This window comes from Eleginops maclovinus, chromosome 16 (genome assembly GCF_036324505.1).
Source record: "Eleginops maclovinus isolate JMC-PN-2008 ecotype Puerto Natales chromosome 16, JC_Emac_rtc_rv5, whole genome shotgun sequence".
Taxonomy (NCBI): Eukaryota; Metazoa; Chordata; class Actinopteri; order Perciformes; family Eleginopidae; genus Eleginops; species Eleginops maclovinus.
In genome coordinates, this window is record NC_086364.1 from 20,783,231 (window position 1) to 20,810,459 (window position 27,229).

Consider the following 27,229-nt stretch of genomic DNA (forward strand, 5'->3'; position numbering starts at 1 on the left):
AAGTGAAATACAAATCACATATGTTTGCAGCAAAAGACACAAATGTAATCTAGTTCAAAATAATGGGCACCTACCATACATACGTCAATCACACGTGGAGGGGGCGGGGCTACCCAAGAATCCAGCCAATAACAGCATATGCTCACCAGCTATTCGCTATGCTAACAACAATAACAACTCGGGGGTAGCCACCTGCTTTCCTGCGAGTCCCTTTTTGTGTCAATTGAGCTTTTCACTTCAACTTCACAAGAAAACGTGATTTGGTGTGATTTTTGACGTATAAAAAAATCTATAAGAAAGCGACAGTTTCTTCATTCAGTCAACATACAAAGTGAACGTTAGCATTTGGCTGAAAAAGAGGGCGCGTCGAAAAAAACAAACTAGGCCTCAGACGGTAACGACACGCGAAGCTAGGAAACCTCACCGAGAAAAGTGTCCACTGACTTAAAGACAACATTGAAAACGTCTTCACTTGTTATAGAAGTGTTTCCTAAACATGGGAGGTTCATACGGAGACAGAGACCGAGACCGTGGCCGTGACAGAGGGTAAGCAGCAGCTAACGTCAGGCTAAGCTACCTGAGTCAACACTGTAAAGTAGAGCTAGCATCAGTACTGTACTTAAGTACAATTTTGAAGGGACTTGTACTTCGAGTATTTCAAGTTGTTGTTACTTTTTACTTCTACCCCACTACAATTCATGGGTAAATAGTGTGCTTTTACTCCACTACATTTATTTATTACCTTTAGTTACTTTGCAGATACAAAGACATTAAAACTAGCTGCTCAATTAGAAAACATATCATATATGTTATTCTGAAATGGGCCAATCTGCATAATAAGTACCTCTACTTTTGGTATTTTAAGTATCTTTTGATGCTAATACTTTTGTATTTTTCCTTGAGCAACATTTTGATTGCAGTACCTTTACTAGTTACACAGTATTCCTGCTCTCTGGTACTTCTACTTTTACTTAAGTACAAGATCTGAGTACTTCTCCCACATCTGGTGTCTGTATGTCTTCATATAGCAGCAGCCCTCGGTACGGGTCCAGCAGAGGTGGCGCACCCTCAGGTAGAAAGTTTGGGAACCCCGGGGAGCGTTTACGGAAGAAGAGATGGGACCTGGATGAGCTTCCCAAATTTGAGAAGAACTTTTATAGTGAACATCCAGAAGTGCAGCGACTGAGCCAGGTATTCCTGAAATAATACAGTCTGATCTTCTGATTCCTTTACATACCTTTGTTTTGAGCATGAAAAGAGAGGTTCCAGAGTAGTCAAAATGCTGGTCTTTAACTTAAGTATGTTGTTTTACACACTTGATTTTTTGCTTTTAGTATGATGTCAAGGAGTTCTGCAGGAAGAAAGAAATCACTATTCGAGGCTCAGGCTGCCCAAAGCCGGTCACCCACTTCCATCAGGCACAGTTTCCCCGTAAGCACAAGCATTCATGGACACCTGCACAAGCACAACATCTAGTAAACTTCATTATTCTTTACAGAAATAACCAGAATATTCCTGTTCTACCTTTACATCCAGAACATGTATTGGATGTACTGATGCAGCAGAATTTCAAGGAGCCCACAGCTATCCAGGCACAAGGTTTCCCTCTGGCCCTCAGTGGGAGAGACATGGTGGGCATTGCACAGACTGGCTCTGGGAAGACCTTATCAGTGAGACACCTGTCTTTCTTCAACTTTAATATAAACATGAAACCTAACATACTGTTGAAATACACAGCATTATCCACTCACTATCCCCATCCATCTTTCTTTCCTCAGTACCTCCTGCCTGCCATAGTGCACATCAATCATCAGCCCTACTTGGAGCGTGGAGATGGACCCATTGTATGTCAAGACAAAAGGAATACTAATCACTGAGTTTACATGAATATATTCAACATTTCAGTATCTAATAAACCTAACAGTAGCTGGTTAAGGCATTATCCGTGTGCTTTGCAGTGCTTGGTTCTGGCACCCACAAGAGAACTGGCGCAGCAGGTCCAGCAGGTGGCCTATGACTATGGAAAGTCCTCCCGCCTCAAAAGCACTTGTGTGTATGGGGGTGCTCCCAAGGGACCTCAAATCAGAGACCTGGAGAGAGGTGAGTGGTTGAATTCACAAACATTTTTGCCGCATAACTCACTAAGGTGTCTCCACAATCCACATTTTGTTAGCCTGTTATTTACTGTTGTGTCTCCTAGGTGTTGAGATCTGCATCGCCACTCCGGGTCGTCTGATTGACTTCCTCGAGGCTGGAAAGACAAACCTGCGGCGCTGCACCTACTTGGTTCTGGATGAAGCTGACCGCATGCTGGATATGGGTTTTGAACCACAGATTCGCAAGATTGTGGACCAGATCAGGGTAAAGCAAACGCATTTGTATTTGTTTTAACACTTTTATCTATGTTCAAGCAGCCGAGAAATTCCAGCTTTCACAGCATGCTTTTTGTAGCATGTTGTTTCCAATCGTTTTCTTGTTTATTTTTGCTGTGCTCTTTCCCCAGCCTGACAGACAGACCCTGATGTGGAGCGCTACCTGGCCTAAAGATGTTCGCCAGCTGGCAGAGGACTTCCTGAAAGACTACGTTCAAATCAACGTCGGAGCTCTGGAACTCAGCGCCAACCACAACATCCTTCAGATAGTCGACGTCTGTATGGAGAGTGAGAAGGACAACAAGTAAGAGGCTGGCAGTCACTTTGGATCCTTACTTTTTTAACTGTGCCTTGACTTGATAAAAGAATTGGATATACAATGAACATCTTTTACTTGTTATCTTTTCTCAGGTTATTCCAGCTGATGGAGGAGATCATGGCAGAGAAAGAGAACAAGACCATCATCTTCGTGGAGACCAAGAAGCGATGTGACGATCTGACACGCAGGATGAGACGTGATGGGTCAGTAACAAACATAAGAGGGTTGTTTATTGTTTGTGCTGTGTGTTTGTAATCCATTTTGGGGGATTAAGAATACAAAATGACAGAGCTATTACCCGGTCATTTATGTGACAACCGATTGTCTCTCTTCCAGTTGGCCGGCGATGTGTATTCATGGCGACAAGAGTCAGCCGGAGAGAGACTGGGTGTTATCGGGTACAACAGACACACCGACATTTGAACAACAAATAACATAAATAATGTTCCCTTTTTGGTTTCTGCTCCTGACTCTCCGTTCTGTGTCGCAGAGTTCCGCAGCGGCAAAGCTCCCATCCTCATCGCTACTGACGTGGCCTCGCGTGGTTTGGGTACGTCCTGTGTGCTCAAGTGCATCTCCAATAATGTACTCAGTGTTATATGTATACACACACACACACACACACACACACACACACACACACACACACACACACACACACACACACACACACACACACACACACACACACACACACACACACACACTGATATGGTCACTCAATGTGTGTGAAGGCTGCACAATTTAAGAGAAGTATTTTGTGACTAATGTAAAAAAATAACTGCACTGTTTTACTCTAATTCAAACTACTCTGTTTCATTTTGCACTTCTTTTTAGTTGTATTTTATTATTTCTGTTCTATTTTATTTCTAGTTCTTGTGTCCTTTCATAATATGTTGCATTGTTGGCGGACCTAAGTTTTTCATTGCCATAACTGCCATAGGTACTGTGCATATGACAATAAGAACCCTTGAACCCTTTAATGATAGTTTTCAAACACTCTTCATATTACTATTTAAAAATACAAATATTAAAATATGTGCAGAGGATCATTTTTATTAAGGTTGAAAGGTTTTAATGTCATACGCACAGCAGCTACAGGGTAGAAATCCTGAGCTCCTCCAACAATGCAACTTAAAACATATGAACAATAAAACAAAAATAAAATGAGATAAAAAATAAAAGAGTGCAAACAGAAGTTAAATAGGATATGATATATAAAGATAAATACTGTACAGTGAGAGGAAATTAAATACAGTTTTTTACAGTGAGAACTATTTCGATAAATAAATTGTAAGATGTTTGCCGGTCTGGATTTTTCTGCAACACCACAATACTTGATTAAGAAATGTTCACATGGTATTACTGCACTTTGGATATTGTACTATTCAATTAGGACAACATTTCAATACATTGTGCAGCCCTCATTTTTTATTCAGAGTGATCAAATGTCAAGCACCTACAGATATGCTCTTCCTCCAAAGATCATGTGAGGTGTCTCAGATCAAATGTGTATCTCAGAGGAATACCATATGTAAAGCAGCCTCTTCTCACAGAGACCCTCTGAACATAGGAGCTGTTGAATGAAGTGTGAAGCTGTGAGTGAAGCCGCCCTCTTACAGGATGGCTTTCGACCTTTGACCTAATTCTATGTTCATTTGTTTTCTTTTTCATTTTGTTTTTTTTTTGTTTCCAAGTCTCTCCTCCGGTGAATAGAAGCACACAGGCCCTCGGGAGCCTGCAGCCGGACCTAGGCATGACAAATCGAAAAAGCTGGCTGTGGGGAGAGAGACGGCCAGTGTTCAGTCCCAGACTCAGCCATCGCCGCTGAAAAACCCCCAAACTCTCCCCCCTTTCCAGGACTGCCTGGGCAACATGGGGGGGGGGGGAAGGCGAGCGCAGGGGGCTGCTGGGCTTCCAAATTTGATCCTAAGGTCGGGGGCGGCTGTCAGTTGACAGGGCGAGGAGGGGGGTGCGGAGGAGCTCTCAGCCATGCCCACATCAGGTGACGCACCACTGGCTGATTAAATTCCCCTTTCCCTGATGAGATATGGAATTTCCGGAGACCATTCCCCCCCATTTTTTACATATTTTTAAATCTGATTGGTCCCTCAGAATATCCTCTTTAATGAGGATCATACATTTGATGAACGAGGCACAGTGGTGCGTCACAAGAAGAAAGACACAGCTGCCCGGAGACAGGAAAGCATGGAAGCTCTGCTGGAGGCTCCCCCTCTGATCGGCCCCCGACCCCCCCCCCATCAACCAGTGGCTGAGCCGGCCGGCCTCTCCCTCTGCGGACGTCATGTCTGGTCCTGGCTGCCAGGAGTCCTGGCCTGGAGGAACCACCTCTATAAACATTCTCCCTCTTTCCCTTCTCTCTCACTAAATATCCCTGTCGTTTCTCTCTCCCTCTTTTCTAATATCTTCCTGCTTTCTCTCTCGTCTCTTTTTACCCCCCTCCAAAATCCTATCCTCGTCTTTTTGTTTTACTTTAAAACCATTGCTGCCCTCTCCCTTTGCCCCCCTATTACCAAATCAACTGTGTCCTACGTTTGTCCTTAACACTTAGGACATTTTTTTATCTGTATACACAAAATCAGACCAGACTGTAAATAACTCAGCTGCTCTCTGATCCCCCTGACAGTAAACCTCGGCTCCCCTTTAGTGTCTGTTTCTTGTTACTGAACGTGAAAAGCCGGGCTCGTCGATATCACTGCCATCTGAAGTGACCTTCGAGGTCATTTGGAACGAGCTAAAAGAAAGTCTCCCTCTTCTACCGCTCGATAGGAGGTTATTTCTCACTGCCAGACACTGGTAAAAGAGATGGCAGATCTTTGAAGTTTACACCAAGGGCCTCTCCATCCACTTTCCAGCTTTGGGAGTGTTGTGGGGGAGTGGCGAGGCGGCAGAAGGGACTTTTTGTCCTGAGCGCTTTCCTCCTGCCCCTGCAGACCTCCCAGGACTGGTGATGTAAAGGGGGACAGAGGGGTCACTTTGTAGGCTATCCCTTAGTCTCTGAAACAGGGTAAGTACTTTACATCAACCCTCACTTCCCCGTTTCCTCCCCCGCCAGTTCGCTATACTTTCACGCTGCCAAAACAAGACATGTTTGTCCTCTGATCAGCAGTGTGTCCGGAGCCTTGAGAATGAGAAACAGAAAATATTATTCCTGAGTAAATGATCTGTTTAGAGCATTAAATCAGTCTTTAACACGTCAACGTTTATTTCAGGGTAACTTGCACCTTTTAAAATGAGCCTTTACCTTTTATTAATGATACTTCCGGTTGATCAGTAGCTCTGGCTGCACATTACTTGTATTAATAAAGCCCTTTGGTGTAGTTTGCATGGTAAGTAAACCCATGTTCTAAGTGTGTGTTGTACAGATAGTCCTTAAGGTAAGAGGATGTGGGGTGTGTTGCAGGTATTGTCTGTCTGAATGTTCCAAAACTTTAATCATGATTGCACTGAACATTTCTCCCAGGGTTAGTTTTTACTGACTTGAGTTTTTCTCTCTTCCCTCTCCGCTCCTGAAGACGTGGAGGATGTGAAGTTTGTCATCAACTACGACTACCCCAACTCCTCGGAGGATTACATCCATCGCATCGGCCGCACGGCCCGCAGCACCAACAAGGGCACCGCCTACACCTTCTTCACCCCGGGGAACCTCCGCCAGGCCCGAGACCTGATCCGCGTTCTGGAGGAGGCGCGGCAGGCCATCAACCCCAAACTGCTGCAGCTGGTGGACACCGGACGTGGAGGAGGAGGGGGGGGAGGGGGAGGTTAGTGGCACTTCCTGGTGGATTACATTACTCACCTTTTATAGAGATTCTAGTATCTGTCTTGTTGTATGAGCGGTGCAGGGATGATATCATTTTTTTCTGAAGGACTCATTCCTGTACCACTGTTTTGCATCTGTAGATTTCTCCTAAATTCACCAAAAGTTAGCATAAAATAATGCCTGATTTTGCATGTGTAAACATCACAAAACTTAAATCCTGTTACGCTACTCTCATCTAGTGTCTTGCAAAAGGTATGGAAGTGCACACTATCTTTAAAGTGCGTTTTCTCAAATAGAGTTTTCTCTCATACTTCCACGTTCATCTCTATCTTTATTGAATGTTTTGCCAGAGACATAAGATTGTTATGATTTGTGGAATATCCAAAATTCCTCTTGTGAACACCTTTGTCTATTATACGTGGCTTCATTTGCATATATAAAGATAACATTCATATTAAAAAACTGCCTTAATTTGGGCCCCGGCCGTGGCACAACTGGCTGGGGCACCTGCACCGTACGCCGGCGACCCGAGTTCGATTCCCGACTCGTGGTCCTTTCCGGATCCCACCCCGACTCATATTCCATCACTTCTGTCTGATGTCTTTTTGTCCTCCCTCTCTTTTCCTTCATCATTCTGGATCTCCAGGAGGCCGTTCTCGCTTCCGTGGCGGCTCCATCTCCAACAACCCCAACCTGATGTATCAGGACGAGTGTGAGCGGCGGCTGCGTTCAGTGGGTGGAGGCGGCAGCGCCAAGGACAGCCGCGGCAGCAGCAGCAGCAGCCGCAGAGGGAGCAGCCGGGACGGGGAGCGCTCTTCCTCCTCCTCGTCTTCCTCCTCTTACAGGGAGCGCAGCAGCAGGGACGGAGCGGGACGCAGCTACACCTCCACCTCCAGCTACGAGCAGTACCAGACCAACAACAGCAGCAGCAGCAGCAGCAGCGGGTACAGCAGCTCCAGAGGCAGCTCAGGGGTCAGCGTGGGGGGGGTGGTGCCGCCTCCTACTCCGGCCCCTCAGCCTCTCATGGCCAAGCAGTTCAACCCCGCCCAGCCCATGATGGGTCTGATGGGGCACTCGCCGTTCCAGTTTGCTCCTCCAGCGCCACCCGCTCCATCAGGCAGAAAGTAATGTGATCTCTGCCACACGCACGCACGCACGCACGCACGCACGCACGCACGCACGCACGCACGCACGCACGCACACACACACACACATGCACGCATTTACACAGTCAGGGACAGAAATTTGTACCCCTTACCTGTTGACCACTGTAACATTTTAATAGAGTGGTGCAGGAATGAGTCCTAAAACCTGGAAATGAGTTAGCATTTTAACACTTTGGGTTCTCTTCTTGAAATCAAAGGTGGCTAAAGTAAGGTCTGTGGTTACCGCAAGTTAGGGGAAGTTCCCGTTTCATTCTATGACATAAAATACGTCAGTAAGTCCCCCACTGGGGAATGTCTGAAGCATATATGAATGAGACCACTAAACGGCATCAAACATTAGCCGCCGATAGCTTAGCGGTGGTGGCGTGAAGTCATGTGACCTTGACGTAGTTCCTTTATAGCCTAGCATTAGCTTTTTACGATATTTTAGGCTTCAGAATTCTTTATCATTTTTGCCTTTAATCAGATAGGACAGTCGAGAGTGATAGGAAAGTGGGAGAGAGAGTCGGGGTGGGATCCGGAAAGAACCATGGGTCGGGAATCGAACCTGGGTCGCCGGCGTACGGTGCAGGTGCCCCAGCCAGTTGCGCCACGCTTCAGAATTCTAAATTGGTGTTAATATGTATATTCTGAAATATTTCAAAGTCCAATGGTAAAATCCCATTGGACTTTTTTTGGGGGAGCCCTTCGCGATGCTAATTTTCCGGGTCATTCTTTGCACCGCTCTATCAAAAGCTTGTTTAACGCTTCATTTCTTAAATACCTTTGTAACGGCGGTCAACACATCTTGTTTTTGTATTTCATTTTAAAGGTTCATTAACTCGTTAACTTCTCTTTCGATTTAGTTTGTGTTGCTGATCTTGTGGGGGGAAAAATCCTTTTGTACAAACAGGCTGGTTTTGCATTGTGAGCCTCTTAACGTGACACGCTACATAGCATATGTAGACTTCCTGATTCCCTCCTTTAGGTGTATCAAAGGTAGGTGCTGAAATGAACTCTTCTTTACAGTATCAGCTGTTTTAAATGTTGCATGTCAAGTTGAATTGATTTAAGAGAAGACATCCTTGGGCACAGTCAGGGTATAAAAGGTGGTTTTATATCCTCATTTTCTTTAAAATGAGCATGTTTCATTGAACTTCTGTTAATTCATGTCTCCTAGAGGCGACTCTGTAAGGGCTTTGTGTAGTTTTAGTCACATGCATATGAATCAGCTTTTTTCCCCAAACTTCTCCGTGTTTGCTGCACCATAGATTATTTAGTTAGAGGGTAAGTTGTTGTTTTGAAATGTTCCTAGCAAACAGTGAATCCCTTTTTTTACAATTTAATAAACTTCTTCAATGTTTTACTGTGTGGTCGTTAAATCCTTTACACTCAAACCTGCTTTTATTTTGAAAATCTCTCACCTACAAACACAAATAAACAGCCTTCTGGTCACCAAGAAAAAAAACTTTATTACCCATTTGGAATATTTTACCAGTGTTATGCTCTCACGAGTCAAATGTACACAACAGGACCGCCGTCAGTGGTATTTACAGAGCGGTCGCATCATCAGAGAGTAGTGTGGAGGAATGTGGATGAGAGCCAGGAGAAGGAGGAAGAAGTGTTCATGCATCACAGTCTGTAAAACATCCGGCTTCATCTCACCTTTAGTGATATTCACCCGATAAATGCTTAAATAATAAATGCTTAAATTACACGCTAAAGAAACTATTTAATGCAACTACTAAAAAAGATGTTCTGAATATATTAAGAGTTTCAGGTTATCTGGATGTGATGTGTAACATGAGAAACTAAACGCAGTAAAAGTTCAAATTACAACGGGAAAAGAGGCACGTATGGCGGATGTTACAGTAAAATATGATCGTTGAAGAAAGGAAACCGTATACAATCAAAAATCATTCTGTGCAAATCAAAAAGTAGACTCCACAAATACACACTACAAGAAGTACATGAGCCGCATGTATGTAACGTCCGTTCTCTCTGGGTGGGCGATTGAGACTGCTGCAAGTGGAAAACATAAGGGCACAAGTTTGATGTTTTCTTCTTCCTTCGTAGCACCGTCTTTAAAAAAAGAAAAAGAGACTGCACGACTTTGAGGGGGATCCATCCACACACACACACACACACACACACACACACAAAAGAGTGTGTTTTAGAAAAGGAAAATCGAGCGTATGGTGAGTGTCGAGTTGGAAGGAGGCGGAGTCAGAAAGTCTCTCAGGTTGTGTTTTGAGTCTGAATGCTATAGGTTCCCCCACGTCTCTGCGGGAGGAAACTGTTCTACAGCGCCGGCCTCACTGTGCTGCTGCTCCCCCATGGTGAAGGTGAGTGTGTACTGCAGCTGCACCTTCTCCTGAAACACACAGGAGGAGATAGGGAGGGTTACATGTCAGATAAGCATCCAGGTAGCCTCGAGTCTGTTAAACTTCCATCAGAAGAACTACTCATTTGTCACAGCCAATCGTCTTTGGGACTTTTTGTCATTTTGTAAACATTTATATAGAATAAACCTTATTGTCAATCGAGTTGTAAATTGAAAGCATGCGAATAGACAGCATAGAGACTTAGGGCCCATTTTAAAATGGGGCTTGGGGCCTACCATAAGGGAGTATCTTTAAAGGAAGACCCTGTACCTTGCTTGGGTTTGCCAGCAGCAGGATCTGTGTGACGGCAGCAGGGGGGAGGATGGGGTTGAAAGCCTGGAGCTCTGTTCCTGACGGAGGCTGCAGCTTCACCGCCATAGACTGCAGGGGGGAAACAAACACACTGAACTCTCCTGCTTCGCTGAGACACGTCTTTACAACATGAACCTCTGAACCCTCTGACCTTTGGAGCTGCAGTCCGGAAGTGAATGTTGGTGACGGGGACCGGAGCGGACGACAGCATGGAGATGATCACCACCAGCACATCGGGGCGGCAGGGAGGCGAGTCTCGAGCGAAGTGGAAGAGAACCCGCAGACTGTGTCCGTCAAACACAGTCACAGGTAACAGACTACCTGCAGAGAGGAGGAGGTTTAGGACTCGTCCCTGCACACCTCTATAAACCTGTAACGCAGAAGGGAGGACTTACTGGGTTTAATGGATTCTAGCGGTACAAAAACATCCGTCAGCGAGACCTCTGCAGCGGGACTCTCGCTGTGGGTCGGGGACATGTCCAGCAATGAGGCTGCGAGGCTGGGCTGAGAGCTGAGCAGAGGAGCGGGGGAGTCTGCGGCGAAGGTCGGGATGGGGATGGGGGTGGGGGTGATGCTGCAGCCGGACTTGCTCTGCAGATCTCTCAGAGTGGGTTTGCACTGCTGCTTGTCCCTGGGAGAGGAGCGGTTAAAATGCATCAGTGTGTGTTTGTTCCCTCTCACACAACAGCTGCACACATATGTGGGGTTCATATTGGTTCTAGGGCTCCTATTTTGAAAACTAGGCCGACGTTTTTTGTTTTTTTTTTACATACCATTTGACCTGCAGGCCCTCTGGAGGCAGGGACTGCTGCATCAGCGTTTTCCCCAGCAGGTCCAGCTCGTCCAGGGCGGAGTTACCGGGGGTGGAGCCGGAGGAGAGGGGGAGAGAGAGGGAGGTGGGGTCCGGACTCAGGAGGAGGCAGGGTGCTGCTGGGATGTCTGCGTCTATGCTGTCAGAAGACTGTGAGGAGAAGAGGCTGCTGCGTAATGCTGCTATTAAAAGTGAGGATGCAAATTAGCATGACTGGTGCGTGGCTTAGTAAATCTTCTGCTCACCTGGAAGGAGTCCCAGGCTGTGGAGTCTTCAGGTTGTGAGGGGGGGTTGGAGGTGTGTGTTCCTTCACTTAAACCTGTGGGATGCACAAATGAAGGTTCAGCTCAAAGGCAATACAGCCCATGAATAATATCTGAGTATATTTATGCTATGCTGTTACCGAGTGACATGAGCTCATCGTCCAGGAGACTGATCCCCATCTCCTGCGAGGGGGCGTTGTCTGTGGGAGTGGGGAACTCTGGGAAAGACGGTGGGGACTGAGGCGACGTGTCCAACCCCGACAGATCCAGCAGAGCCGTCCCTCCTGAGAGGAATCAATCGGGTTATTGAGACGTTATTCTCTACGGCACTCTGTGTTTCTGCGCTCAGTTCTGCCCACCTGTTTGCTTGTGTGTGTTTAACGTGTTGTTGCCGTTGACGATCTCCCCCTTCACCTGCTGCTTGTACTGGTTGATGACCTGGGTCAGGCTGTCGTTGGCCTGCAGGATCTCAGCTGGGAGACAGGAGGAGGGAAGCAAGCTGTTATTATCAAGGATAAATGCTGGGGGTGGGGAACACATAGATCCATGTAAGGATTGAGACGTATCTTTTGAAGGTTCACAACTTACATTTTTTAAATAAAAACAAATAATTCAAAACATTTTTTACAAGATAAATATTGATTTCTCAATGTTTTACAACTAATTGCATCCAGAAATAATTTAAGAAGGACCCAGATAGAGAACACCCTTAATGTGTATGTGGAGATCCCTGATTATCTCCTTTGTTTCCTATATTCATGTGCTGGCCGTGTCTCGGTGCTCTTATCAGGCTCAACTTTGAAACAACAAGAAGATAAAAACACCTGAACATTTAAGTTTACGCAACAAATGAACTTTGTGTCTTTTTCCCTGCCTGGTGAGGACTAGCACAGTTCCACAGCAGTCAAACAAGAGGGCGGCCCCTCATTTATCTCAGGATTTTAACGCTCACCCAGAGCCTCGTCGTTGTCCTCCGTGTCACTCGCCAGTCTGAACAGTGTAGGTCTCATTTTCTCGCAGCGCTGGTACAGGTCCTGATCACAACACACAGTTCATTAAATACCTGAGATAAACACCGTGCAGTCTCACCCTCTCTCCCCCTCAGCTCACCTGCAGCAGCTCAGCGTTGCTCTGATTGTCGGCGGTGGGGTCGTAGTCCTGCAGGAGCTGAGTCAGCAGGGAGACGCTCTCATTCACCTCCTGGATGGCGTTCACTCGCTTCGACACCTTCTCAGCTCGCTTCTGATCCTGCAACAGAAGAGACGCGTTCACACACAGAGCCACAGCGCAGAAACACCTGGAAATGATCCTTTATGAAGCAAGCTGCAGGAAATGGGATTTGCTTTCCATATGTGGGACTAATACTATCAGTCCACTGTATGTATTATACTATACATGTTATATATGATGTAGTACAATGTGCACACTTTTACTTTAAGTTATGAGGTTTATAGAAATATTTGTATTCTATTTTATTTTAGTTGGTTATTATTTTTAATTCCTAATTTTTATGAAATGTTTTTCAATTTTATTTTATAAATTCACACTTTTTGTCTCCCAATTTTTCCTAAATTTCTACTTGTGTCCCACTACTTTTTGAGGGGCGGTGGTGGCAAAGTCCATAGGGGGTTGGCCTGGGAACTGGAAGGTCACCAGTTCAAGTCCCCCAAAAGACCAAGTGCCACCGTGGTGTCCCTGAGCAAGACACTGGTTACCTAACTCCTCCTTCACGTGGCCCTAATCATCTTCTTTTATAAATTCACACTTTTTGTCTCCCAATTTATTTTCCTTTAGATTTTCTTTTCATACTAAATATTTATTTTTTCCAACATTTCTGACTATTTCTTCAAAATGATCAACATTTGAAATAAAACTGTTTGTTTATATAAATATTTATTTTATTTTTTATTAATATTTTATAAAATCTAAAATGAAGCAACTGTCACAAAACCCAATTTACCAGAAAATCAGTAAAGTATTCTGGTTCGGAATATAAATACAAAAGAAACTAACTGAAAGAAAAGCAGAAAACACAAAAAAAAATCAAGGCTGTTTTTCTACAAATTCCTGCTGAACCACTTGCGGCGCGGTGTGAGAGCAACAAACCAGTTTGCTCATTCCTACACTTGAGTGCAGCTCTCTGGTGTGTTACACCTTTTCTTAAAACCCACGCAGACTATTATCTTCAGGGCTAATAAGTGGACGTGCAGTTAATGTGTGACAGAGAGGCGGGTTTGATAAAAGAAGTACCTCTTGGACCATCTCCTTGATGAGTTTGTTGGCGGCTTTTAGGTCATCGGGGTGCGAGCTGTTCAACAGGCGAGACAGCATCTGATGAAAGAAGCCAAAAAAACAAGTGAACAGGTTTCATTAATCCCAAAAGGGTGCTTGCACAGTGGGTCAGAAACTGATGCGAGAAAGCATAAGTTAAAATAACTGTGATTGTTTCTTTTTTGACAGAAAAGTCCTTACTTTTGACTTCTCCTCGTCCTCAAAGATAGCATTCTTAGGTCTGGGTGGAGGAAGGTTCAGGAGTTTGTCAGGCGGCAGCTCTGGATCTTGTTTGATAATACCTTGCAAACACAGAATATGAAAAACAAAAAGGTGTTATAGTCACTGTCGATATAAGTAGATTAAGCCGTTAATAGTATGTGAAGAATTGTCTCAAAGCTAGTCTTAAAAATGTCCCTTCCTCTGATGGCCTCTCACCTTGTTTCTTCAGCATCTGATAAGCATCTGTGATCTTGGCCTCATCAGGTAAACCCAGGGTCCAGCTGAAGATCAACTCCAGAACCTTCTTTTTTACCGGCTCTGGTGACCTTGAGCCCAGGTACTGAGGGGGGGGGGGGGGTAGAGGAAATCAACACAGTGATTTACATAAAGCAATGCAAAACATAAATACATTAAAAGAGACATGTGCAGAATCGTACCTTAGGAGAAACTACTTTGATGAGTTCATTGAGAAAACGGAATTTGCCCACTTCACTGTGAAACCGTTTGCCACAGTTCTTCATACACGTCTCCAGGACCTAGAGAAAAACGCAATGCAAAGTCATGCCCCTCCTATATATCGAATCGAATCTAGACAAAAAGTTATGGCTAAATTAAGGCTCACTCACCAGCAGCGCCTGCATGGCCTCCCACTCCTGTGGAGACTGGATCTTATGAGCCAGCAGTCTGGTGGCCAGCTGAGGTCTGAAACACAAGACATAAAAAACAAAGATTGTCAGTAGTGTTTAGTAGTACTGTTTTTTATGTAATCATATTAAGGGATGGTACATTTACCATGCAGAAACTAAGTTTTTTTTAACATAGCTGGGATTACAGGATTAATACACTTGACTCCAACTAACCCATAATAAAGTGATCAAGAACAATGTCCTCTTACCCCTCCAGATCATTGTTGAGTTGGTCACAGAAGGCATGGATGCTGCTCCAGTCTGTGTCTCTGTTCAGTGGGTTTGTGGCTCTGTCTGAAAATACAGTTGTCAATTCAGAAGAACCACAAGACAAACATTATATCTTTGATGAGGGTGTTTATCATTTAGTCTGATGTTGACATTGTATTAGCTAGCATCATTTTAAGCGTTAATTAGGTCAAGTAAGATTGACATTAACCCTATTTTCACTCCCAAAACATCTTCTTCTTCACATTAGTACTGAGTAGCAGTATGTTGTCCTCGTACAGTATTTCCTTTTACACCCTTTTTAGCTTCTCTTAGTCTATTTTTACATGTATATACAGTCTTATTCTCCTGCAGAACTTGCACATTGGTCACTTTCAACATTGTCTTGCACAACTTTTGTTCTATTCTGTTTCTTTTTTGCATTATTTTTGATTGTATTATGCCATATATATTTATGTTGCATTGTTAGAAGAGCTAAGAGTTTCATTGCAATAACTACACTGTAGCTACTGTGCATCTAACACCTTAGAAACTTGAATTATATTCAGAAATGCTGAGTCAAAATGTCTAAGCTTGATCTATTTCACAAAACGACTTTAACCAAGCCCTTAATTAAATACCAAGAAGGCCTCCGTGCTTTTCTGGTGACTGCATGATTTAAAATTAATCAAGTCACTGCCACATCACCCAACCTGCCACCGAGCAGAGAAATACACAGGGAGGTGCTAACAGCTGCTAGCGTGCTGTCACTGACACATCTAGAACTTTCTTACAAAGCCATAGCTTTTACTTAATCCTAATTCAATGTCTGGGATTTAGAAATCGGAGCCCTGCAATAGTGTCGCCTATTACCTAACCTAAGGTGAGCTATCGAGCCGAGAAGCTAAAGCTAAGCCTGGCTGTGTTGTGTTGACAACTAGCTTAGCTTTAGCCTCCTGGATGTGACGGAAAGGTCCCGAGTCCCAACTGCCGGGACAGGGGTGAGCTGTCATGTCATCCGAAACAACTCAGGGATAATAATGAGTGGGTGTCCGGGTATGCAGACAAAACATGTTCTGTAGAATTAGTTTAAAATGACTCACTGATACGAGACTCCAAACTCTCCGTGTCGGGCGGCGCAGCCATCACTGCGAGATTTATGTGGTGGGTCGGTCTCGCGAGATCAGCAGGGGCACGTAGAGACCAGACGAGACACATCTAGAACACATGGACATGAATTATACAGGTTATGATAGTTTGATTATGGACAGATTTATATTTATTCTTATCTAAAAACAGAGATCACCTTTGAAACAGATTTCAAACGTATTGTATTTTGAATTAATAGCTCATCTATATATTTCAAAAGGATATTATTTTGAAACTGTACATCAGAATGTCCTATTAGCGGTGGCCTGCTTTATTATCTAAAAACAGATGGACGATAACTCATGTATGAGATGGCAATGGTCTTTTAATTTGGAAATCATACTGTAGAATGTCATGCTATCTTTAGAGTGACTTCCTGTGATGGCTTTTTATCAACACCAATTGAAATTAGTCTCCCAGTGGAAATGGAAAGTTCAATTTTATGATCAGATATGTCTTCATTAATGTGTCCTTAACCCTTGTATTATGTTGAAAAAAAATTACATTGATTATGTTGCGGGTCATTTTGACCCATACTGTGTAAATGCACTCAAAACAGTCAAGAAAACAGGTTAAACCAATAACAACTTTATTTTAGATTACATAAACATTTAGAAAAGTGACATACAATACATTTTTAATTCCAACACTATATTTAAGAACTATTTAGTCTAATCCTCTTGTCCTCCTCCCGGGTCAAAATGATAATTCTTCCCTCCTTCTTTCCTCCTGCCATGCTCTCTCCTTCCTTCTTCTCATCCTGTTTTCCTTCTCTCTGTTCATCCTCCTCTATTCCCTTCCTTCCTTCCTTCATTCTTTCCTCCTTCCTTCCTTCCTTCTTCTCTTCCTTCCTTCCTTTCTCCCTTCTTTCCTTCCTACCTTCTATCCTTCCTCCCTTCCTCCTTCCTTGACCAAAGAAAGCACAAGGGCTACGTTTTTCCCTCTTCATGAACACATTTCTTTTTAACTTTGACTTCAACTTTAACTTCATCCCTGCGAACTTCAACTTTTCAATGTTCTCCACATTTTTCTTCAACATTTTCAATGTTCTCCACATGATGGACAGAATGTTACTGTGTGCTTTCTGCAGATGTAATTCTTGCATTTCACACAAGAGGTACTTGTTTTACTGTCCTCTCAGGAGGGACAGACCTGGCATCTTTTCCTTTTCTTTCCACCTGTGTCCACTGGATGTTGGTTGGGTGAGGTTGGGTTGGGTGAGGCTGCAGGTTGGTCGGGTGACCTGAGGTGAAAGCAAATATTGAGGAATGCAGAGGTCTGCCCTGCATCTTCAGAATTTCAGTGGGAAGTTCTGGCTTATTTCTTCTGACTGTTCCCAACATGGTCAGCTTTCTCTTCTGAAGTTCATCTCCAAGGCGGTAGGATGTAAAGAAGTTGTCACATGTGATGTTATGACCTTGCAGCCCTTCACTCATTTCCAGCACCACACGCATCCCCTGATTCTTCTCAGATGTTCCTCCAGGTAGCTTTCCAGTGTATACTTGCATATTCCATGCATAGCTGGATTTTGCATCACAGGCTGCCCATATTTTGATGCCATACTTGGCGGGCTTGTTGGGCATGTACTGTCGGAAAAGACAGCGCCCCCTGAATGGAACAAGGCGCTCATCTACAGTAACATGGGGACCAGGATTGTACAACAAAGGTAAAATTTCAACCCATTTATCCCACACATCTCTGATCGCAGCTAGTTTGTCTCTTTCACGTCGACCAGATCTGGTGTCGCGGTTGTCAAAGCGGATCACACGAGATATCATGTGGAATGTCTCCAGAGACATTGTTGCACGAAAGATTGGCCTTCCATTCTCTTCATTCCATAGACTTGCAGTTGCTTCTCCCTTTGACCTGTACACTCCAGCTAATAACAGAACTCCAATGTAAGCATGCAAGTCAGTCTGATCCAGTGGCTTCCATTTCTCTTGAAACACACGTCTCCCCTCCAAGTTGGTCATTTCCAGTATAATCCTCTCTATTGGTGAGGATATGAAGAGCTGAAATGCTGATTGAATCTCATCAACTCGTGTGACAGCAAATCTTGTAGGACCGGGAGTCATTTTGATCACATTGGAAGATGACAGTCTGCCTCGGCTTGGGTGTGGTGATGTTGACCATTTTATATTACCGTCCTTAGATGCCCATGTCCCCTCTGTGGATGATGATTGCTGCATTCCTTGGTTTTCATCTGTTGGAGGAACAACGGCAGACTCGTCCTCTGAATCCAGCAATAACATTGTCCTCTGTCTCTGAAAGATCCTCTGGTTCTGAAATATCTTCCTCTACATCACTATCCCAGTTCAAAATCTGTGATAAAGCCTCCTCAGCTGCCGTCCTTCTGGAGCTCATTTTTGGTGAGTTTGTCAAAGAGATGACATGAGAACAGTGACAAGGACAAGTGTGAGAAAGTTCCCTCTCTTCACACACCTGGCTCTGGGTCTCAGAGGCAATCAAAATACAAACAATTGTACATCAAAGTAAAAAGTACATCAAAGAGACATGTTTATTTTGGATCTGAACAGCTATTTACCCACATTAAAGGGTCTGGGTCAAAATGACCCGCAACATCATCTTTGTATACAAACTCTGCACAGACATTCCACTACACATCAAAGTGTCCAGATTTTACACACCAGTTCATGACCCTAGATGATGAAAAGTCACCAAATTTCATCAAGAAAAAGAAAGGATAACCAGTACTTTGGTCAACACAAAAACTGAAATGGGTCAAATTGACCCTTAACATAATACAAGGGTTAAGTTCTAAATTTGAGAAAGTATTCACTCAGTTATAATCTGGTAGTAAATTATTATTGATTTCATTATCTAGTGTATATTTAATAATTTAAGTAATATTTTAGGTATGTTTTAAGGTATATTTGTAACAGTAGGCGCTTTTATTTTGAAGGTGTTTTTTACAGGCCTAATTTTAGAGAAGCAGCAGCTCTGTGTCTCTCTCTAGTGGCAGCTATTGTACATATCACAGAGTAAATGGAGCAAAACAAGAAGAACTACAGAGAGTAACGGGATTTTATTCACTCTCTGGGAATTTATTTATTTCACTTTACCTGAGTCATCGGATTATTTCACATCTTTGTATTGGACGATAACTCACCACGTGCACACGTTTGTGGGGAAACATGCCATTGTGCTGCAGCGGGTGAGGGAAACCGTTAGTTGTGGCTGGTAAGCAAGTTAAAGTGACGTAAATGCACGGATCTAGATCTATTATGTGAAAACGAAACAGAGGAAACTATCTTCCATCCTACCTGCTGCTTCAAGAACTCGATGCGCAAATTTGACCGCAAGTCTGCAGAAGAAAAAAAAACTTGCACGTTACTAAGTGCTCATTTCCTGTTCCCTCGTGAGAGCCCAACCTGTCCGGATTTATTTCATCTCTTTTACTTTATTAACTGCCATGTTATTTAGCAAGTCGACATGTCAAATCGCACACAAATGGCATCACCGAAGACTTTACGAGAGTGGTGCCGATGCACATGCGCCAAATACCCCAATGTGGAAATCAGGAACATGTCAACTTCATTCAAAGATGGACTTGCTTTCTGTGCCATCATCCACAAACACCGACCTGACTTGATGTAAGTAGACCTGTAGTTAGCTTCATATAGCTGTGATGACTTTGCAAACCCCCCCTCAGCCAGGTTTAAAGGCAATAATGTGCATTGTTTCCATTGTTACAGTGGGGGTCCTATCCTCATATTCACGTGTCTTCTTGTCTGTGGTGCCACCAGCTTTATAATGAAGTCTAATCTGGACCTCACACTGTGTCTAATCTGCTCTCTTGTGCTTAATCTCTCCCTGTCTCTCTGCTTAACCTTTTCTTTTCCACTTTAATGGGATTAAGTTGGTTTGTTTTTACCTTTTTACGTACTGGATTCTTTTACTTTCATCTGTGATTTCATCTGCGTTTTGCTTTATGTCTGATCCGTCACCATCAGGCCACTGTTGAGTCTTTTCATCATCAGTTAATCAATGTCTCCATTTGCTTCACCAGAGATTTCAGCTCCCTCTCCAAAGAAAATGTCTATCAAAACAACAAAGTGGTGAGTCATTTCTGTTAATAGAGCTCATTTACACAAAAAAGGCAAACATTTTTGAATGATTTCACAAAAGAACAAGACCACAGATTCTAAAGATTTGAATAAAACGGCCCTAATTGTAAATAGTGATCTTTTTTTCTTCCAATGAGTGCAGTAGGGAACCTTTCAAGTTATTTGTGTTGCATTCACATAAAAAAAATCCCCTTTTTTGACATAAAAACATCTGAAAACGGCCCAAATATGATACCAGAACAACTCGTTTTTTGACCAGAACAAAACAAATGTAAGACAACTTCCCTATTTGTCTTCATCATCTTTAATTCTCTGTTTTTCTTTTTCCTGCAGGCCTTTGAGACTGCCGAGGGGAAGCTGGGCATCCCTGCGCTGCTGGACCCGAAGGACATGGTGTCCATCAAGGTGCCCGACTGTCTGAGCGTCCTCACCTACATCTCCCAGTACTACCACTTCTTCAACAGGAAGCCATATGGTGAGTATTATGTCTTTTGCTGTTTTATAGCTCTCTGTCAGAAGCTTTTGTTCATACATACTTGCAGAAATGAACAAGTTGAGGTTTATTATCCTGACTGAAGGACAATAACAAGTTTCTGGGATTATGTATGTGATGCAGATGCACAAATGCATGTCCCACTTTTAAAAAGAATAACCTTTCTCTTCTGGAAACAACTTGACGTATGTTGTATATTAAGTTGAGCTGTGTACTTGCATTATCTCAATTTCTTCCAACTATTTTAAAACCCAAAGAAATGTGTTTTTAATCAGGGGGTGCATTTGATTTGTTCGCCTGACACTCCTGACACCTCTCCATGACAGAAAAACCCATGTGTTTTTACATATATGTATTCAGATCTAATGCATGTAGCTCCTGTCCTGTGCATGTGTGCGTGTGTGTGTTTCACTGTGTATAAACTGTGCTCCATTTGTCTTCTCTTGACTGTGCAGCATGTCTCGCCACTCTGAAATCATCCCACGTCACATTTTTTAACAACTTCACAAAGAGTAAAACCCCCGATGGTCTGAAGCCCCTGAAGGTAATCTTAACTTTTATTATAATCCCGATGTGATCACTTTTGTTTCCTTTTTCCATATCCTTATTCGCTGGATTTCTCTTCTCTTTTCAGAGTCCGATTGATCTTGAAACCGGTAGAAAGGATCGTCTGTCCAACACGAGGCCATGCACCGTGTGTAGTTCCTGTTTTAAGCCTGTCCACCTCATACAGAGACATCTGATGGATGGAAAGGTCTTCCATCGCAGCTGCTTCAGGTAACGGCTCACAAGGTATCACATCATGTGGCTTCTGTTAGGGTCCAGATCCGGTTTATCTAGACTGTGTGTACATGTGGTTAAAAGGGGCTGCAGTTCACATGCGTTTCAAAGGTGTTTCGTGTGACCAAAGCGACCATATTTGACACTCAGCTTATAGCTTAAGGGATCTATGTGTGAAAGGCCGTACAGTGTGAGGAGAGAACTGGATTGGTTGTTTGTTAATAGTCAAAAGGCTTTTCTTCAGTGCATTTGGATTATATCTCATGTGAGCTATTTAGATTTAGGTTAATTATGGGATTACATTTTGTCTTTGTTCATATGCAGACATGTGAAGGATGTATGGAAGCCCTGAGAGTCAAATGAAAGGAGAGAGAAATCTGACCGTGTTTAAAATGTTATGAAATCTTTTCTCTTATTTAAAGTTAAAAACAAATGGGCAAAAGTCTTTTCAGTGTAATTTATCTATTTTCATTCATCGATATTTAGAAAAAGTTTTGTGAGTTTGTTGTTGTAATACTAAATTTGGGCACAATAGGCTAAAGTGCAACACTCAATGGGTCTTTAAGGTGCCATAGAAAGCATCTATCTGGTATTTCAAATTGTTCTCTATTATGTCTACAAAGAAGGTATATCACTTTGGTTGATCCAAAAAATGTGCAGATGCGGTTTTACAGACCCATTTACAACCCTATGATTTGGTCCTAGAATGAAACGAGCTGAATTGCCTTATTTGGGGCTCATTTAAATAATTATGACGAGCTCTGCTCTGATTGGCTGGTTTACAAGGAGCAATCCATGGCTGCCTCAGAGCTCTCAGAAGTAAGTGAAGTTCACGAAACTGTGAGAGATGAACCAAGGAGGCTATTGGCATCCAACCTTACATGTTTGAGCCTTTAAACAGAACAGAACAGCTAGCTGGTCGGAGATTGGAGAGCAACGTTATGGAGTGTTGAGTGTTAGTGTTAGTGTTTCCAGCAGCTGGTGTGTGCAAATACAGGGGCTGGAGTACCGTGTGTGACGTCACACACAGGGGTTGTTGTGATTCGCCCGTTTTACCGCTGTGATATCCATATTCATGATTTGCACGTGAAGGAGGAAACAATGGTGTTTGAGGTTCACGGTGTGTCAGTTCAATGTACCGAACTCTCCTTATTCAACTATGCCAAGGTAATACAGTTTTCCATTCTATGGCACCTTAAAAGCATTTTTCTTGCTTAGACTAAATTTGTTATCTTGTGTTTACGGTGCATGGAGAAAACCTGGAAAAAACTGGAATATTTTTTGTCTTTTAAAGCACTTTGTTGCAGAATTGACGATAAAAATACTAAGTTAAATTTCCTTCCTCGCTTATTTTCTCAACAGCTTTCACAATAAACAAACGATTGAAAATGTGTCTCAAATGATGTTTTTTTAAGGAACTTTTTCCTGGATTTTCTTCACCAGTTCTGAAGTCTTAAACACAACAGAGAACACAGACTTAGAAAACAGATCACAGAGACACACTTTGCTTCTGTTTTCCAGGTGCAAAGTGTGCCACTGCACTCTTTTACCGGGATCCCTGATTTGCACTCAGCACATAACAGACAGTCAAGGTACATCTTGTGAGAATCTGCCAAAATGTAAGTTTGAGGAAGGCTATGTTTCTTTGGGGGGATTGGCCGTCCCCTCTGTCCCTCATTACGCTAAAAAAACAGAGTCACCGGACAGACTGGTTTGTAAAACACCAGAGATGGAGGAGAAGGAAAAGCAGGAGAGGAGCAGCCGAGAAGATTCAGCTGTGGGAGTGAAGAGCTCGGAAAAGCAACCAGCGCCTCCTCTTCTTCCTCCACCTATTGTTACAGACAGGACGGTAACAGGAGGTGGAGCTGCACCCATTCTGGCAGAAGGTAGGGTACAACAGGAGGCGACACACTCCTCTGAGCTTTCTACGCAAGTCACAGAGGAAGGAAGCAGTCGTCCGGTTCCAGCCCCTAGACGGATGTTGGACGTCCCTGTTCCTGCTCCCAGGATCAAAACTGCACCGCCCACAAAAAGTTCCTCTGCTGCAGGTATTGTTGGTTTTATAGACTGAGGTTTTATTTGAGTTATTCTCTGCATGTATGTGTGTTGCTGAGTGAAAGAAATGAGGGATGTCATTTTAGTTTTTCCCTCTTTTTGTCTTTGCAGGAAACTCATCCAACCCCCTACTCATCTCACATGTGAGTTTACAGAAAATCTTCTCCATCAGACAAACATCTGTTTCATTGATACCTCTAACATACAGCTTTTAATATATTCAGTATTTACGATATGAGAACAATTATACACAGCATGTTTAATGCCTCAACATTGTATGGAAGCAATGAAAGGCAAGGGAAAATATTTATAACTTTTGCCTGGATAACATTTTCTGTATTCCTTAATTTTCGATGGAAAAAACCTTTTGTCAACATTTTTGGGGATCATGTTGTTTTTGTTTGTGAAATGACTCATTTTGGCAACAAGTGGCCAACATGCACTACTTCCCCATGGTCTAAAGAGGACTTCAATTATTCATATGTTCTTCCGGGTTGTTTTTTATTACACTATGCACCTTAAACACAAGTAACACATGCAGTACATGCTACAAAGTAATGTTAAATTATTTCATGTCTTTCTTTTGTGTAGCAATTTATTCTAGTCTGCACAAAAATGCAAGGGGGATTATCGTGCACAACCTCTCTTTTACCTGTTTTAGTTTAAAAACACAGGAGTAAAAACTTTTGCTAACAGACTTAAAAGATGATGCTGAAGAATGTATCTAGTTTGCTTCTCAGAGCTTCTAAAAAAATGATAACGAATAAAGAAAAATGGAAAAAAGTTTACAAATCAAACTAAAACAAATATCATAAAATCGAAATGTTAGCAAAAACCTAATAAAATATCTGATTCCTCATAATAAATGAGTTCTTTCTCACTGAAAGTCATGTCATGTCTTGTGTTGTACCTCGTAGGAGCAGCCCGAGCAGAGGGAACCCTAAAGTGCAATCCAACCATCCCTGGATCACCATCATCCATCCGGGGCCCTGGACCCAGCTGCCCCTCGCTCCACCTCCAGTCCCCACCCCTCGATCCAAATCCGTCTCAAACCTGCGGTCAACATGGTACAAACCCAGAGTGCCTGGTCCGAATCCGTTTGGAGAGGAGGGGGATGAGGAGAAGGAAGAAGAGGCTGCAGAACAAACTAAGCCCTCATTGGACGCTGCGGGCTGTGACGCTGAAGCTACAGGGGAAACCGCTGGAGATATTAATCAAACTGGAAACACAAGAGGTCAGGAACAAGCAGCAGCAGGGATAAATGCCAATTCAGATGAAGCACAGAGTCGCATTTTACCCAGAAGCCTCTCTGTGCCGGCCATCACATCTGCCCACTCCCAAAGTTCCCTTTCCCATTTTGACTTGACGGAGGAAAGTGAATCCGATGAGGTCATGTCCAGTTCAAGTAAGGTATGGGCAGAGATGATGAGAGCTAATATGAGCATTCTCTTCGAACATCACACCCATGTAACCCTCCCCTGTCATTTTGTTTTTCTTTCTGTTTCCAGCTGGCCTGCAAAGAGAATCCCTTCGATCGGAAACCTGGCATGCCCAAATCTAAAACTGTTCAGGCCCTCCAGTCTGCGAGGGCCCCGGCACCCGGATATGGCTTCCCACTCATCAAGAGGAAGGTACAGTAACTAGACTATAATAACAATATATGCAAAAGTCTGGCGATAAAATCTTTAGTAAAATGTTGCAGTAAATTGTTCCGTGTCCCTTCTTTATATATGGTGTAATATTGCCTCTGCATTAATGTTGATGTTGTATAGAGGATGTTTTAAATTGTGCTTTTTGATTATTTGTATGTAGTTAAATCAAATGCACACTTATGTATTATATTCTGTAAAAACATCTGTAAGAAAATAAACCTAAATATACACTAAATGTATGTTTCCTGACAGGTGCAGACGGACCAGGATGCATCCACAGCAGATCTGCAGAGGGAGATGAGTGAGCTGGATAAACATCTGGAGGCTCTGGAACAAAGAGGAGTCAAGCTGGAGAGAAATCTGAGAGACTTCAACAACGGTTCGACTAGTTATTCCTACTGCTTCCAGACAGATTCACTCACTGGTTAGGTGAAATCTTAATATGTTAAAGAAATGTTTATTTCATTTGTTACAGATCATGAGGAGGAACAGATGCTCATGGACTGGTTCTCTCTTCACCACAAGAGACATGTTCTGGTGCGCAGAGAAACAGAGCTGGTTTATCTGTAAGTTCACTGAACCAGGAAGCAGCTTTTGTTGGGATTATATCCTAGGATTTGTTGTTATTTTTGAACGTTTTGTGACAGGAGGCTCCATAAAATGTTCCAGACATAGTGTGATCTTTGCCTTTCTTTTCAGGACCAAGCAGCAGAAGTTAGAGGAGAGGCAGGCAGACGTGGAGTACCAGCTCAGGTGTCTCTTTAACAAACCAGGTCAGTGTTACTGTGTGCATCACTTTGTCACCTCCTTAAAATTACATACATGACAATAATAGCAAATAAGATATGTGGTGCTTTTATTTTGTTGAATATAACACACTGTCCTCTTGATTCAGAGAGTGACTGGAGTGAGGAGGATCGAGGTCATGAGCGGCAGCTGATGGACGAGCTGGTCGCCATCATCGAGCAGAGGAACCAGATCGTCAGCGTCTTGGATCAGGACAGGCAGAGGTGTGAAGAAAACGTTTTTGGGTTGTTCTGACATCTGGATTGTGTTTTGGTTTATAATGTATTTTAGATTTGAACAGTTTTCTCATTTTGTTATGTATGCCTTCCAAACCACCCACCAGAAATACATTGGACTTTCACATTCATGGGTTGTAAGTCGAGAACCATCAATTCAACTTTGTTGTTGTTGTTGTTTTGCTTAGGGAAAGTGAAGAACATATGCATTTGGAAGCCATGAGGAAGAACAAAGGTGAGAATATGTGTTATATAAGAAATGTCCCTCCTTTTTCATTCTGTCAGATTTATATTTTAGAAACCTGGTTTTACTGCACCAAACTGCAAATATCTCTCCCCAGATTTCCAGAATGAAAGCCAGAAAGAGATAAAGAAGTCAAAAGGAAAGTTCAAGTCGGCAAAGATGTTTAAGAAGCTGAACCACAAAGCAGAGAGCAACAAAGACTCTGTGGACAAAAAGAGCTGAAGTGTGGTCATTACTGCAGACACCAACTCATCCTCTGAGCTATCCACCCTAGAATATGATAACAACATTTTGTTTTATTTTGTTTTATTTTGAAGAGCAGCTCGGTAGCATAGACTTATTATCCTATTAAGTTTCAGATTTATTGGTGTACATGTTCTCTTACCTGTTTCTTTACTTTCCCCATCTCCTGTATGTAATATATCTATTTTATTACATACTCATTTGTTAGAGTATGCAATAAATATGTATATGGGAAATGTGCATCATTGTGTATTTAATAACAGAAAAAGGTTCACTTTGCTTTGAGATGCACGATGGGAAGGAACAACACTGGAGAACAGAGACAAATAATATCTGTCCTTCATGATATGGGCATCCTGAGTCCTGTCTTGTCTTATGGAGGTTGTTCAATACACAAATACTGCATCATTTTTGAAAGATAGAACATTTGGGTCAAAATTGACAAGGTTTATCCAAAATCTTGGTTTATTTTTTACTTAAATGGTACAAAGACAACACAGTCTTGATGCACGAAAACACGCTGTTAAAGTTATGGAGGAATTGTCTACATATTGCAGATCTTTACAAGATGTTCCACATGTAAGAACAGTAAGAAACAATTCTTTTGCACACGTTTCTAACACGGAATCAGTACAACGGGGTAGGAAAGTATAAAATAGATTTCTCCACTATAATACAGAGGGAGAAAACTGTTCCCAACACCACAATCGCATTATTTTATTAAAATGAA

General features: G+C 42.9%; 3 protein-coding genes across 5 annotated transcripts; 2 read left to right on the forward strand and 1 right to left on the reverse strand.

Annotated features, from left to right (window-relative positions):
• Positions 1–147: 147 nt before the first annotated feature.
• Positions 148–8,980, forward strand: LOC134878250 (probable ATP-dependent RNA helicase DDX17). 3 transcript variants are annotated; one of them, XM_063904161.1, is made up of 13 exons: positions 148–546; positions 1,029–1,191; positions 1,335–1,431; positions 1,537–1,670; positions 1,779–1,844; positions 1,959–2,100; positions 2,201–2,361; positions 2,504–2,676; positions 2,784–2,894; positions 3,028–3,089; positions 3,182–3,241; positions 6,228–6,473; positions 7,119–8,980. In XM_063904161.1, exons 1-13 carry the CDS (start codon positions 497–499, stop codon positions 7,598–7,600), a joined length of 1,947 nt encoding a protein of 648 aa, XP_063760231.1. In that variant the 5' UTR covers positions 148–496; the 3' UTR covers positions 7,601–8,980. The 3 variants fall into 3 exon arrangements, with proteins under 3 accessions (XP_063760231.1, XP_063760233.1, XP_063760232.1); XM_063904163.1 differs by having other exon boundaries at positions 1,537–1,631; XM_063904162.1 differs by having other exon boundaries at positions 1,032–1,191.
• Positions 8,981–9,069: 89 nt separating this feature from the next.
• LOC134878249 (ADP-ribosylation factor-binding protein GGA1-like) lies at positions 9,070–19,088 on the reverse strand. Its single transcript, XM_063904159.1, has 18 exons — positions 19,053–19,088; positions 15,877–15,991; positions 14,776–14,860; positions 14,507–14,582; positions 14,318–14,416; positions 14,097–14,220; positions 13,860–13,960; positions 13,638–13,718; positions 12,498–12,635; positions 12,340–12,421; positions 11,747–11,860; positions 11,528–11,671; positions 11,370–11,443; positions 11,087–11,274; positions 10,709–10,944; positions 10,465–10,634; positions 10,272–10,382; positions 9,070–9,991 (listed from the first exon to the last, which is right to left on the reverse strand). Exons 1-18 carry the CDS (start codon positions 19,077–19,079, stop codon positions 9,881–9,883), a joined length of 2,076 nt encoding a protein of 691 aa, XP_063760229.1. The 5' UTR covers positions 19,080–19,088; the 3' UTR covers positions 9,070–9,880.
• Positions 18,758–27,097, forward strand: LOC134878252 (MICAL-like protein 1). Its single transcript, XM_063904165.1, has 15 exons — positions 18,758–19,536; positions 19,953–20,001; positions 20,344–20,485; positions 20,959–21,047; positions 21,138–21,280; positions 22,805–23,331; positions 23,487–23,520; positions 24,256–24,748; positions 24,847–24,969; positions 25,243–25,369; positions 25,466–25,556; positions 25,690–25,763; positions 25,886–26,000; positions 26,201–26,247; positions 26,354–27,097. The coding sequence occupies exons 1-15, from the start codon at positions 19,376–19,378 to the stop codon at positions 26,476–26,478; spliced, it is 2,340 nt and encodes a 779-aa protein (XP_063760235.1). The 5' UTR covers positions 18,758–19,375; the 3' UTR covers positions 26,479–27,097.
• The last annotated feature ends 132 nt before the right edge of the window (positions 27,098–27,229 follow it).

Bases quoted from the DNA above. Each gene is read 5' to 3' on its own strand.
- LOC134878250 (XM_063904161.1), top strand. From the start codon at position 497: ATGGGAGGTTCATACGGAGACAGAGACCGAGACCGTGGCCGTGACAGA. The intron at 2,677-2,783 runs GTAAGAGGCTGG...ATCTTTTCTCAG, and splicing joins GAGAGTGAGAAGGACAACAA to GTTATTCCAGCTGATGGAGG. The intron at 3,090-3,181 runs GTACAACAGACA...TCTGTGTCGCAG, and splicing joins GAGAGACTGGGTGTTATCGG to AGTTCCGCAGCGGCAAAGCT.
- LOC134878249 (XM_063904159.1), bottom strand. From the start codon at position 19,079: ATGTTTCCCCACAAACGTGTGCACGTG. The intron at 11,275-11,369 runs GTGAGCAGAAGA...TTCTCCTCACAG, and splicing joins CAGCCTGGGACTCCTTCCAG to TCTTCTGACAGCATAGACGC. The intron at 9,992-10,271 runs GTACAGGGTCTT...TGTGTGTTTCAG, and splicing joins TGCTGGCAAACCCAAGCAAG to GAGAAGGTGCAGCTGCAGTA.
- LOC134878252 (XM_063904165.1), top strand. From the start codon at position 19,376: ATGTCAAATCGCACACAAATGGCATCACCGAAGACTTTACGAGAGTGG. The intron at 23,332-23,486 runs GTATTGTTGGTT...CTCACATGTGAG, and splicing joins AAAAAGTTCCTCTGCTGCAG to TTTACAGAAAATCTTCTCCA. The intron at 24,749-24,846 runs GTATGGGCAGAG...TTCTGTTTCCAG, and splicing joins TCATGTCCAGTTCAAGTAAG to CTGGCCTGCAAAGAGAATCC.